Here is a 14,133-nt window from a genome sequence, read left to right on the forward strand (position 1 = left end):
GGGTTTTACACGCCGGGGGGGGGGAGGGGGCTGTGAGCCCGGCACCGTCCCCTCATGGCTGCGCTATCGAGGGTGCAGCGCACTGAGCCGGCCCTGAGCCCCTCAGGCTGGCTTTGGGGCTGGGTACTGCCCTGAAAGACCCGCCGGGGGCAGGCAGGAGGGGTTCACCACCCAGGTTCATCCATCCCAAAAACGCGCAACCCCGTGTCCCATGTGGTCATTTTTCTTCCCCAAACAGGTTTCTGACACTGGACAGAAGGAGCATCTTCCTTCCTCGATCCCCAGCCCTCCTTCTCCCAGGAGGGGGTACATTCCCCAAACCCTCCTCTCCAGACCCCGAAGTCTCAGCGCCAGCCCCGCACTGGCTGACAAGGAATTTCTGGCTCATCTCAGCGGAAGGGGGCCCAGCCTTGGCCCCAGGACACCCCAAAACCCATCCAGTGCAGGAGCAGCTGTCCCTGAGCAAGGCAAACAGGCGAAGCAATCCGTGCCAATGGAAGACGGGGTGAACAGTCTGCACCGGCACGCAGCCCCGCGAAGCTCGGAGCTGGGCCACAGTCCTGCAGTGGAGGTGATGGAGCAGGGACCACCACCTCCACCCGCCCACCGGGCTCTGGAGTGGGGCCCAGAGCTGCCACCGTCCCTGGGTGAGCCTCCTCCTCCAGCATGGCTTCAGAACACCAAAGGATACGCTGATTTCTTCCAATGCTTTTCACCCCCAAGCAAGGACAATGGGAGAACCCAAAGCCCTGGTGAAGGAGGTGGGATGCTGTGAAGGGCTGGGTTTGGGTGCCACCACCCTGTTTCTCTGGATTTTGGGGCTGGGACATGTGGAAGGGGAGCCAGAAGAGGTTTAAAGCAGTAGGAAAAGAGGGATGAGAAGAGCATAAATTTAGTCCAAAAGAGATAAAGAAGATAAATTCTTCCTTATCCAGATAGGAGGAGAAACTGTGCTCACATGGCACAAACCCAATGCTGGTGGGCCTGAAGACAACTTATATGAACAAATTCAGGTTGTTTTTTTACTGAAATTTTTTAAAGGATTGAGTAAAGGTATTTTGGGCATTTGGTGTTGATTTTCAGCACATCCCAGACCAGGAATCATGGTCTCAACAGTGGGAAAACCAGCTTCTTCCCAGAGTGTGGAACAGACCAGTCCACTGCATCAGTCTGCTCGTTCCCTGGCAAAATCATAAATTATGTCATTAATACAGGAGGAACATAAGAACACTGCCAGGCAACACGGCTTCATTGGAAACAATCTCAGCACCCTTCCGATGGCATGTTTTGCTACAACCATGATTGGTGCCCATGACCCACCCTGCCCAGGGCCGCTGGAGCCTCAGTGCCAGAGCCGCCAGCCCCACGGAACTCAACAGATTTTACTGACAACAGCAGAAAATGTGGAATCCTTGGGAATGGAACCTTCAGGTGACATGCAATGTGAGTGATACAAAGGACAAGGAGGTGACAAAGCAGCTGCCACTTGCATGGGGGTGGATTCTGGAGATGGATCTGGTTAATGTGAAGCCAAACCACAGGCTTGTGTTAACAGCCAGGCTTAGGTAGAGGGTGGGTGCCCCATCCTGGGAAGCAGCACCCTGAGATGGGGATTTGAGAGCAGGTCATAAGGCCCATGCTCCCCTTGTCCCACTGGAATGGTACAAGACCCCACTCTCTCACAGCCTTGTCTGACAGTGCTGCGCTCCTGGGATAAGGAGCAGGAGCTGGAAACCCTGGGGCTGTGGCCCAGGTGCAACCCCTGGGTGCTGAGCACGCCCTCCCTGGGTGCTGAGCACACCCTGAGGTGCAGGGCATCTCCACCCCTAGGAGAGATGCTCCAGGGAGCTGCAGACAGCTCAGGCCAACCAACCCCAGTGTCTTGCCTCTCCACAATAGCCACCATGGCCAAGTCCTCTCCTACCGCCTCCTCCCCATGGCACCAGGACCCCGGGATGCCACCTCAAAGCCCTCGTCCCTCTCCAGCTGCGCTCTGATGGGCACTGCAGCCATTTCCCCTCGCTCTTGAGGCACATCCACCCATAGGAGAAAGATGTGCAGGGAAGGCACCAGGAGTCCCAGCACAGCTGATGAGAACCATACTGGTGGGACACAAGGGACAGGCTCGTGGATGGGGGGATGCAGCCAGAGGAGGGAGGAAGCAGCAGAAACCCACCTCCCTCTGCCAGAGCAAAGCGCAGCTCCCATGACAGCACCTCTGTGCCAACCCAGGGCAACTCAGAGCTGAAACACCCGCAGGGGTTTTCCAAATGAGGAATGACATGGGTGGGCGTTGAATCCAGATCCACCATCTCCAGCATCTCAGAGATCCCACAGACAGCAAAAGGAGCCAGAAGATAACTTGGGGCAAACAGCAATGCCAGTGGGATGATTTTCCAGTGCCACAGCATCTAGTGGCTGAGTTTCAGGGGGTGCAGGCAGCTGGCATGAAGGCTTCACATCCTCCTCCTCCTCTCTGATGGAGTAGTGACAGGAACTGAGGCAGAGAGCTGAGATAACCTGCAACCAGTGACCGTGCCAAGCAGCTGAGCTGGCAGCCCTGCTCTGCTGCCTGCCGCGTCCCCAGGGAGGAGGAGGAGGGATGCCAGCAGTGCTCAGGGATTGCTCTGTCCCCTCTGGAGCAGGGTGGGCTCCGGGAAATGAGGAGGAGCACTCAGACCACGGGCAATGCAGAGCCTGTAGCAACGTGGCACGAAAGGCTCACAGCCCAGTGAACACGAATGCATAATGAGCAGAGACACAGCAATGTGGGGAGATGCTGAATATGAAGGATTAAAGAAAAAGGAGAAATTAATCTTATTCATAAGGCAGAGTGGGTTTTAAACTCATGCACACAGCTGCTGGAGGGGAGGGTCAGCTTTCGCAAGGTGGCTGCTGCTCTGATACAAATCAGGAGAGGGGGCGGTAAGGCCTGACACTTGTCGGTGGTGCCAGGAGCTGTAAGGGCACGTTCCTGGGAACGGAAAGCCTCCGAGCAGGAACAGAGCCCCCCTCTCACCCCGAGGCCCCTGCTTCCCCCAGCACACGTGCAGCAGGGCTCAGGCTCTCCAGCTGGTGGAGGCCATCCTCCCTAACCCTTCTCCTGCCGGCCACAATGCATCTGACCCCATCCAGCCAAAAGACCTCGAGGCACATTTTGGGGAGGGAGGCACTGCCAAAGCCAGGATGGAGCTGCCTCCTGGCTGCCCAGATGGACTGGCCGCTGCTGCAAGCTCCCCTTGCCCGTCCTGGGAGCTCACAGGAGATGTGGAGATGCCAGCATGTGGCTGAACCCCATCCCATCAAGCTCCATCTCCCACCCACCCTTGTCCGAAGTGCATGGCTTCCCAGAAAGCTTGTTGGGCAAGAGTGCAGTGAAAACACGTCTCTTTTAATGCTTCTGGAATACAATGGATAAAGCAATACCTAAAAGCACTCTGGGATCCGTCTTGCACTTGCTTTCCAGAGTCGAGGACCATGCCGGCACCCTTCAGTGGCAGTCGGGTGCTGCGTGGGAACGAGGCGCTGCTCCCCCGCAGCTCACCCCATCGCTTTCTGCTTCATTAACCCCTTCTTTGCTCCCTGATGGATCTGTACATCCAGCTTCCCTGTAAAGAGGGGATTAAAAAAAAAACCAACACAACAAACCTTCATCACTCTTTATATTTAAATGCTATTTGCAATGCAAATCAGCTGGAGGCAGCGAGGTCTCCTAGTTAGTGTGTTCCTGTCACATTCAATTATCCTGCTTGAGGAGCCAGGCGTTTCCAGCCACCGTGGCTTCCCTCTGCAGGCACGACACTGGGGAGCCAGGGCCAAGCATGCCCAGCGCAGCAGAGAGATGCTGGAGAGAGGGAAATTCAGCAAAAAGGAGAGTAAATTAACATCCAGAACTCACCTGCCACTACCAAGGGGGACACTGGTCCCTTTGCTCGCCCCCAGGATGTGTGTCAACACATTTGAAGGAGATGGGGGACTGTCAAGCACCACGTTGGGGACGTGTTTCTCCACAGCATGGTGGAAAGCTGGGCTTGGGGACAATAAGCCCTCAGCCTGGGGATGATGGTGCAACAGGACACACAATGCGATGGGGACCAACCGCTCTGTGCTACCAAGGGCCAGGCTGGTGGCCTCCAAGGCCACCAGCTGGGAGGGCCGTGCTGCCTTTGCCACCGGGCAGCACCTTGGGGAGCCCAGGTGCCTGCAGCCGGCTGCTCCAGCAGGACCCAGAGCAAAGCCTGCTCCCCCCTTGTTCTTCACAGCCCTTGATGGCTTTGCTGCCAGCTCAGCTTTCCCATCTGGGAGAGAAGGAGGATACCAGAACATGGGATTTGAGCAGCTCCTGCAGAAGAAGCCAAAAGTCAGCATAGCCAGCAAGCTGGGAGGGCTGCTTCAGAGGAGCATCCCCATCCTCCTCTTCCTGGCATAAAACACCAAGGATGCTCCTGCCTTCCCAGACAAAGCTCCCTCCTCCAAAAGGCAGAGGAAGAAAGGGAAGGTGATCTTAAGGAAGGCAGCACAGAAGAGCCATCCTCCTGGAGAGGCTCTGCCATCAGCCAGAGCCGGTCACCTCCTCTAATGCCACATCTCCCTGGGAACTTGCCTCCCTGCTCCTGTTTACCTGCATCCTCCCATTCTCCAAATGCCAGCCTCATGCTGTCTCTGTCTGTAGCTGGAAGCAGATGGGGCTCCATGCATTGTAGAAGCCAGCAGCAAAAACTGCAGACCCTATTCTGAGCTGGGGAGGGCAGCCTCAGCCCTGGGGAGCATCCCCTGCATCCCTCGGGAGGGACACAGGAGTCCACTGCAGTCGCACCATCAGCAGAGGGAGCAAAGGGATCAGCTTGATCCCAAGGAGATGGACAGACAGAGCCCAGTCACCCAGTGAGGTGCGTGGAGCCAGAGTTGGTGGCACTTCAGCTGGGTGCCTCGGCATCATCCCTCTGGGGAATCAAGCCTGGCATCACCCCAGGGGTGAAGCACAGTCCATGTGGTCCCTGGAGAGCTGTGTTGCTCCAACCCAGCTGCAGCACACGGCAGATCTCATCCCTGGAGGGGACAAGATCCACCAGTCTCCAAACTGGTGCGCCTTTGGCCACTGCTCAAAAAAATGCCACTAAAAAGCCCATGTGCTGCGAGAAGCAGGCACTTGCCCAGAGAAAATGGCTCCAAACCAGCCAGAGGCCATTGCCTTCTCTTCAAACCAAGAAAACTTCTCAACTTCAGCTCAGTGAAGAGTCCAACAATGCTTTTCCCAAGAGAGGCTTTGCTTGGGATATTCCACCAGGACAACACAGCCTCCCTGAAACCTGTCCTCCTCCTTCAGCTTGAGTTTTGGGCCAGCCTTGTTCCTGTCTGAGCTTGAGAGGGAAGTTCAATGCACCGAAACCATAACATGTAAAAAAAAAAAAAAAATTGAGCAAGGGTTTGCAAATCACCATGCCATAGATCCATGAACTGAAACGTGGCTACGGTCATGTTGAAATTGGGAGCAGGAAGCAGACGCTGCCGATGTCTCGGTGCATCATTTGCCAACCTGCAGCCCATGGGACACAAAAGGCCATCTGCAAAATTCTTCCACCATCACAAATGAGAAAATTAAAACTGAGACCAAGCAAAAGGGCAAAATAGGGCATTACTTAGGGTGTCTTTTTTCAGGATGTTCTCACCCTGAGCCGCAGACTTTGGAAGATGGTCTCCTACAAGGTCTGGAGATCCACCATCCCCTCTGCCTGCCCACATAGGAGAAAACTCTCCTCACCTGCCTAAGGATGGGGAAGAAGCCCCCTCCTTACAATGGCTAGAAACAGCAACAGGCACCCTACAAGGCTGAGCCAGCATGTCCAGAAGCAGCATGTCGGACCACCATGTCACCAAGCCGTGGGGTTTTTGGCAGGAGAAAGGCAGTGAGTTCACACTTACTCCATGCTCTGGTCCCCCACCACCCAGGCTGTGTCACCTCTAGGGCTGTAAGCTTCATATTTAACATGCTTGCCTGCTCCTCCTGGACCTCAAAAGTCATCAAGAGGCTCCTCTGCCCTATCAACTGGTAAACATAAAACAACACACAGGTAACCTTTAGGAAAAGGCTAAAAACAAGGCAACATCCCCAGGGTCCCCTTCTCTTTCCACTCAGTGATTTAAAGACTTTTGTCTCACACGGCAACATGCACCTTTGCCCGCTCCTCCCCGCACTCTTCCAGCCATTGGCTGCTGAAGGGAAGATTCTGCGTGATGCTCAAGGGAGGCTTCAGGGAAGCTTCGCCCGGATTCAAGGAAATCTCTCATGAGAACCACCACTGAGCTTTGTCCTCACACGATAAAACTAAGCAGGGATGTGTTTGGGGAGACCCATGCTCCCAAATGCAACACACAGTGCTCATCCTTTCCACACAAACAATAACCCTAGCAGCAAAAATAGGGCTATGTTGCTTTTTTTTTTTTTTTCCTCCCATCCCCAGGCTGCTAGAAACAACTAATTTGCAATGGAGAAGCATTCGGATGTCATCGCAGCAAGGTCCACGCTGTCATCTGGCAAGGAAAACAACTCTGGCTTGGCTTCCCAACAAGACAAACTGGCATTTTGTCATGGCTTGAAGCAGGCTTCAAGAAGACCGGAGCAGCCGGTGAGCTCAGGTGGGGACATGAGCCGGCACCTTCCCCCTGCTCTGCTTCCAGCTTGGAGAATTAAGCTTTTGATTGCCTCAGATGTAATGCCAGCTCCTATTAAAACAGCGCCTTACCCCGATGAAAGGTCAAAGGCTTCCCTGCTCCTTCCCTAGGCTGTCACAAATATCACCCAGACGAACGATGTCCCCTCCAGGAGGGGAACGTGTAACTCCACACTCTCCCCCACTGCTGCTCTCATGACAGCTCCTGTCGGGATGGAGGGCAGGAAAGGCAGGGCCAGCAGCAGGAGCGGGCAGCGCAGGCAGCCGCCAGCACAGCCGGCTTCCTTCCAGGCTGTTAGACTGATCCTTCTCCAAGCAGGAAAGTGTCACAACACAAAGGAGACGATGTGACAGATGGGGAGGGGACCGGCAGCACCTGCCCCCGGTGAGGCAGACGCACAGCAGCCGGCCGCCCTGCGCTCACACCGCATGGCAGCTTCCCCTTCAGCTGCCCTCGGCAGCTCTGCTCCTAACGGCAGCCGGATGGAGGCAGATGTGGCCGTGAAGGGGCATGAGAGCCTGTATGAGAGCGAGGAAAGGTTAAAACAAGAGGAAAAAAACATATATATGCAGTGGCGGCGACAAGGCTGTTCTACCGCAGCAAAGACGTTTGCATCCTAAATAACCCAGCGCGGCCCTGCCTGCTCACTGGTGTGCTGGGAAAGACCCATCCCTGGGGGGGGGACGGTGCTGCCAGCAAGATCCAAGTGCTGCGGCTCACCAAGCATCGTTTGTCGCCATCGGCTGAACACACCTCCCAGATGTTGCTACAAAAGGCAGGGGAGAAACCAAATCATTTTGCCCTGCTCAGGACCCCGTCAGGACAGGAATATCCCCAACACCCAGGGAGACAGTGAAGCCGTGGAAGAACAGTGCTTCTCTGGGCAGAGAGAGGAAAAAAAACCCTTCAAAAACAACAAAACCAACCCTACACTGCTTCAAAAGCCCTTATTAACCGGTCCTGAGAAATCCTGCTGCTCCTGCGCCGCTAGATAACTACTCCCGGGGAACCACACTGCAAACAAGAAAGAAAACCCAGTCGTCAGCTCTACTAAACAAACAGCCAAGACTATTTCTGCTTATGCTGCTTTTAGCCCGTCAAATTAATTTTTCACATCCCCTGAAAGCGTATACGGTGCCTTCCTCAGGCTGTGTGGTGAGGAGGCTGCTAATAAGGACGGAGCTGACTGCAGGCTCCCCAGCTGCTGCATCCCTCCTCCATCCTTTTTACAGCAGTGGGCAGGAATAACTGGCAGCCTGCGGAGGGGCTGGTGGCTCATAAAAGGGACTAACGACGCTGGCAAGCAGAGCGCGGACAGATGCTGCAGCGTTTCCCTGCAAGCTCTGCCAGGACATCCCATCCTGCCGGCCTGTGGATGAAGAACATCCATCTGGCCCTGCAGCTCTTGCTGCTTCAAGCTCTCACTGTCCTCATGGGTGAGAGGGTAATTTTGAACCACAGGCAAGGAGCTAGCACAGATCCGCCTGAGCGTCGCCGCACCGGCTCGTATCCTGACCCAGGCTGATGCCAGAAGCGGATCAGCTGCAGACACAAGTACTCTTTGACTCCCGAGTGTTTGCAGAGGCAGGAAGAGGCATGTATTTGGAAGGAAGCAACATCTGGGGAAAGGGGAACCGAAGACAAAAAAAATATTACAGATGTATTCAAGTCATTAAACAAACACCTACAGATCAAAGAGCACAGGGCAAAGGTTGCGAACTCATATGGCAAAGGCAGGCAGAGGTGGTGATGAGAGCAGGCACGAAAGGCCAAGGGGGGCATCTGTGGAAACTTTACTACTTACAGATTTTGGGTTTTCCTTTGATGGGAAACTTCACAACCATCTCCTGGGGATTAGTGCAGATAAAGACAAATGGAGACCCGGACTCCTGGCTCAGATCCGGATACTGCAAAACACAGACAGACACACAAAACAGAGTCAGACCGGCTGCCACGGGTGTGAAAGGAGCTCGGCAGTCAGGAGCGGGGAAATCATTATTTAAGAGATGGGTTATATCTAGACTGTAGCAGCTCAGACTAAACCAGCTTGAGAACTTTTAACGGAAAAACCCCACAAACTTGCAGGTTTGGGTTTTAATCAGTGAGTCCCTCACTAAGCCTCTTCTCACCGCACCTCTGCCAGAGCTTGCCCCCTTTTTGGATCTGCTCACTGAGCCACTTCCCCGTGCGCTCCCTAACCCTTTTCAGCCCCCTTTAGCACCAACCTGTGTCTCACCACCTAAAAGGCATGGTTTCACACTTGGCTTAAGCTGATCTAAAGTGAGGTGGTCCGGGGCCCTGCCCTCCCAAGCTTGCCTGCTTACTGCCTGCTCTGCGCTGGGACAAGCATCGATTTTTAGGCAGATGCATTCCCAGACTCCGCTGACTGGGGATGCAGTTACCCCGCTAAAGCCCAGCCAGTCACAGGCAGCACACCAGCACCTCAACCCAAACAGCTTGGCAAAACCAGCGAAATTGTAACCACCCCTTCTACTGACACAGCTGTCCCAGCTATGGATACATCTCCATCTCTTCCCCACAAAGCTCAGTTCAAACACAAGGGCTTTGAGATTTGGAGAGCGTGCACCATCCTGCCGTGGGATACAGCAGCCCTTAAGATTCATCTGTGTCTAAAGGGCGAGCAGTAGAAAAAATGCTCACAACACACCAAGTCAATGGCTCAGAGAAGCTGGCTGTGTCCATGCAGGGCTGGCTCCACACACAGAGTCTACAGAGGGATTTCACAGTGATGAAGACATGAGGGAGTTTTATAGGAAGAGTATAAACAGATTGTTTCTCTCATTAACCATGGGGGGAAAAAGAAGAAAAAAAAAAAACCACTCAGCAAGGGAAGTGCACTGAGATCCTGTCTGGATGCAGCTCAGCCTCAGCACTGTTCAGAATTGAAACGCAAAGCAGTGATAAAAAATGTATATACCAACCATCACTTCAGATTCTCCATTAGCTGCAGACCTTGTGCTGACAGGCGCAGAGGCAAGGGCATGCCACAAAGGTGCTCCAGCCCAGGAAACCCTGTTCAAACAGACTGCGGAAGCAGTTTTCCTTCTATGGGGAAACTGCCACCTTCTTTTTTTTTTTTTTTTTTCTCTTTTTCTCCCCTGCCTTCCTCAAGCAGATCCGTCAAGGCTGCTGTAGGGGACAGGATGCCAGAGCAGATGGAGCAGCGTGTCCTGGCAAATCCCCCATTTGTTACTAACAAATGACTCCTAGGCTGAGTGTTTGAAAAGCTCTCACCGACCTGCCAAGATGAGTTTGGATTTGCCCTGGAACAGCTGGGCATGGAGAGGGAAGCAGGGAGCAACCCGCTCTCCCTGTGCTGTAGTAAGGTTTGGCAGTGTTGCCAGTGGTTAGGGGAGATTTACAGAAGCTCGACACTGGGATCGGAACAGCTAGGGAAAGCGTTTCCAGCCCCTCTCCTTTTACAGCAGTGTGTAAGAGCTGTTCACTGAGCAAGAGGGAGAGATGTACGTGCACTTAGCTGCTCTGTACAACACCCGCGCTCAGGGAGAAAGAGCCACACTGATCTGCATCACACACGGATGCCCTGCTGTACCGATCCAGGGTTGGACAGGTTTCTTCCTCTTTTATTTTTTGGCTGAACCATGTTACTTGACTTGCTTCCACTGCTCCATGCCGATGCCAAGGATTTTCATTTACCATCTGCAGGGAAGGAGGATCTTGGAAGGTTAGAAAAAGCCAATGTGAATATCCCCGGCCAACGCCTGGTGAGTGCGAAATGCTGGCGCCGCTTTACTGCTCTCAGCAATATGCGGGTGAGTGGTGGCCCCTCCGTAGCCAGAGGACCTGACGTACCCAGCAGGTCCCACACTCACATGGCCTCCAAAGGTCGCACCACGAAGCGGTGGGGTGTAAGCCACCCTCCAAACCTGGTCACAGAGGTGGCCCATCCCTGCTCTACTACACATGGTTCAGCCACTGGCATCTCCAGCCAGGTTGTGTGTCGGGGACCAGTATGCCACAGAGGTCTTGCTGCCTGGAGCAGTGCTGCTTCCCAAATCTCCTCAGCCACCATCTCTGAGGCGGACCTGGACATCACCACATCCCCCTTCACTCATGTCACAGCCCCCCTGCCAGGGAATACAACACAGGCTACCGTTACAGGCACCCTAGCATCAGCAGTGAAAGCAACAGCCAGGTTGGTTTCTCCACTGACAGCTTTCATCCAAAACCAGGATCAACCCTTCAGCTCCAAAAGCTTCCAGCTCAATCTGATCCCAAGGCCGAGGCGTATGCCACAGCTGAGACTTGGGTTTACACTTCTACGCCACAGCCTTTCATTTTCACTCCCAGGGTACGTTTCTGTACGTGTGCCAAATTCGTTCGTGTCCTGCATTTTAAAAACCTTGATCCTTCCTCTGGCATCTCACTCCCAGGAGGCAGGGAAGGAGCGCCTCATCGAGCCACTACATTTAAGGCTTGCTATTGTACATACCCCGGAAACCTCTTATCCCATCCTGGTGAGCAACAAAAGCAGAATACTCCTGCCTGCTGGAGCAGAGAAAAAGCTGTAACCCTTTCCTCTGCCCAGGGACAGATGCTCCCAGGTGGAGAAGATGAGCTGAGTTCCCACAAGATGCTGAGCCGACCTAACGGCTACGCTCCCCCTTTCCCCCGTTCCTTCCACAAGTCAATTCAACTCATTTATCCTGCAGAAATTTAGCCAGATTTTGGGTAAAGTCAGTTTTCTGCTGGGTTAATGAGCTGAACTGCTCAAAGAAGGGTCCAGCAAACTGGGTGACTGGCAGGAGTGCGTGGCCGGGGGCTGGCAGGAACAAAGACTCCTCTTAGAGAGCAGCAAGAGGTTAGATGTGCCCGCTGCATCTCTTGAAACCACTGTGTGCAAACTGAACGGAGAAACAACCAGATATGCTTTTGCCACACAACACTCAGTAGGACCAAGAGCACAGCCTCTCCCCAGTGCACCTGTAACTAGCTGCCAATATTTAATGGGTTCAGAAACCACCTCTGTGGGCCTCATTCCCTAGAGGTCACTGGAGCTGTTACTATTTCCCACCCCCTAAATATCAACATCACACACGCTCACCATGAGCAACGTCGCTCACAGACACCTACCAACTGTCTCTACGCTATCTCACCTGGTCATCAGCAGGATCGAGGCAGACAGTGTGGCTGCATGGCAGCACGCCTCTGCCTCTCCGGCTCTTTCTGCAGCTTAGCTCAGCACTAGCACCTCAGCACCTACCTGCCCTGCGCCAGAGGTGCCTCTCCTATTGGCAACGGCTCAACTGACCAACGCCCTCAGCGGAGACACTGCCACCAAGACACCAAATACATTTGCCTCTGTTACATTTTCCAAGGCTGCCCAAGCATCTAACAAGTAAAAAATGTTTCTGCTCTAAGAGGTCAGTTGAGTCACTCTCCAGTCTGCAATGCAGTAAGTTTGGGAGATGGAGAACAATTTACTCTCAACTACTCCACCCCACAGACAGCAGCCACTGCCCACCAGCACTTCAGCAAACCTAAGACTTGTAGTAAAAGCCCAAAGGCCACCTCCCACGTGCCAGAGAGAGAAGACAGAGCATATGCCCATTAAGGAGGATCTGCAATAACAGTTTTTTAGATAAAAGGTCGGCTTAGAGGGAAACCACACTCCCTCTCTATCAGAGACCAAGAACCAAACCCAGCCAGGAGTCTGATGGGGGAACGTTCCTTCTTAATTTCAACAGTACTCATTGTTATAATCTTGAGCGTGTAAATAAGACAGGTGCCAGTCCTCCAGACTTTGACAGTGCCTCTAGTGAAAATCAACTCAACATTTAGGATAAGGTGGCTAAAAAGGCCCTCTACAACAAATACAGTCCAGAGGCCAGGTTGTCCCTCAAGAAGGAGAAAACCCAGCCCCTCCAATCCTGCAGATGAGCAGGAAAGCTCAAAAGAGAGGGGTTATGCAATGTAACTACAGTGTAAAAAAAATGATTCAGCCTCCTTTCAGACCTTCTGCCACCTTGTAGCGGGCGTGCAATGAGGCAGTTGGGAGGACGGTGGGCTCCGTGGGCTGTGAACAGCCGGCACGGCTTACCAACTGCTGCTCAAGCCCACTGCTTTGCACAGTCAAAAACCCCACGTATGCTCTTCTCCATACACCGGTGTCCACGCAACCATCACCCTCCACACTTGTTCCATCTCTGCGACCACACCGGTTGGGCTTCAGTTTGCTGCTAACAAATTTGTAAGATTCTATCTGTGAAGAGATTAGCAGGGGAAAGGGAAAAAAAAGTAGATCTCAAGGCAGCTTAATACATGCAGAAAGAGCTCGAGGTTAAATGTAGCATCCGAGTACAAGCTGGGAAAGGGAGCTGAGCACTGGACTCTTCCAAAAACTGGCCGCCAGATTCACCCTCTTGCTGGAGTCAGCGCTTTGAATATCTATTAAGCGGCTATCAAATGTCCCCAACGGCCACCCCAATCGAGCTGCAAGCAGGGATAATTGCTAATGAATGTTCCCTACACTTTGTTTTTGCCATCCCTCATCTCCCATCACCAGCTCGTCACCACCAGAAATAGCAGCAGGGCTGCCAGCCTCCCCACTCTGCAGCCCACAGCAAAAGAGCAAAGGAGGGGACAAGCCAGCTTGGAGCCAGCAGACACCAACCCACCTTCTCTGACATTTGAGTAAAAAAAAAAAAAAAATCCTGCTAATTTTTTTTTTCCCCACACCAATCTGTTGAAGTAAAAAATTTTTTCCCTGATTTGGGTAAAGCCTGCAGTGGGATGCAGGAGCCGTGCTGGCTTGCCCAGCATCACTGTTAACAATGGGGGTTCAGGACCCTTAGCGCATCCCAATTTGATCTCAGCAGTGGGAAAGAAAAAAAAACACAAAGAAGGGCTGTCCCAAGCCCCTTGATTTCTTCACTTCTCCCTGATGAGCTGCATTTGCTTGAACCCGAGAGTCGTGAACCAAAGGCAGGGGAATTGAACAAGCCGAAGGAAAATGTGCCAGGGGGGAATCAAACCATCACTAACAAGATGAGCTCTGCTCCGGTGCATCTGAGGAAGGAACAAAGGCACCGCGTGCAACGGAGCAGTGGCTCCGCACAGCACAAAGCCAAAACGCTCCCTGGCAGCTTCATTAGCGACCTTTCAAGAGCATCTTTCGCTCTCATTAAGGTCTCCAGACACAAAAGAGGACATGAAAATGCAGCGCAAGAGACCAGATGCTAATGCCAGGCGGGAATAGCCCCGGCATTTTACACGTGCTGGCCTACAGAGCCCTGCAATGCAGCCTGAGCTCTCCTCCACTCCTCTTGCCCATGGAGCATGCGAGCGTACAGCCCCAGCGGCACCCCGGTTAGCTGGAGCGTGGCGGAGAATTGCACGCTGGAACCTGTAGTCCTTTGGCAGGTCACTGCCATCCTCTCCATCTTACAGCTGCCAGGGGGTGGCCTTGGGGCACTGGCA

General features: G+C 53.4%; 1 protein-coding gene across 1 annotated transcript in view; it reads right to left on the reverse strand.

The window, feature by feature from the left end:
• Positions 1–3,371: 3,371 nt before the first annotated feature.
• TRIP4 (thyroid hormone receptor interactor 4) overlaps positions 3,372–14,133 on the reverse strand; it is a 33,867-nt gene continuing 23,105 nt past the window's right edge. The window contains exons 10-11 of the mRNA XM_026855980.1: positions 8,477–8,579; positions 3,372–3,608 (exon numbers count right to left, since the gene is read on the reverse strand). Of these exons, the coding sequence (XP_026711781.1) occupies positions 3,541–3,608; positions 8,477–8,579 (171 nt within the window). The 3' untranslated portion in view covers positions 3,372–3,540. The remainder of the gene's footprint in view (positions 3,609–8,476; positions 8,580–14,133) is intronic.

This window comes from Athene cunicularia, assembly GCF_003259725.1.
Source record: "Athene cunicularia isolate RWA chromosome 10 unlocalized genomic scaffold, athCun1 chr10_part1, whole genome shotgun sequence".
NCBI classification, from domain to species: Eukaryota; Metazoa; Chordata; class Aves; order Strigiformes; family Strigidae; genus Athene; species Athene cunicularia.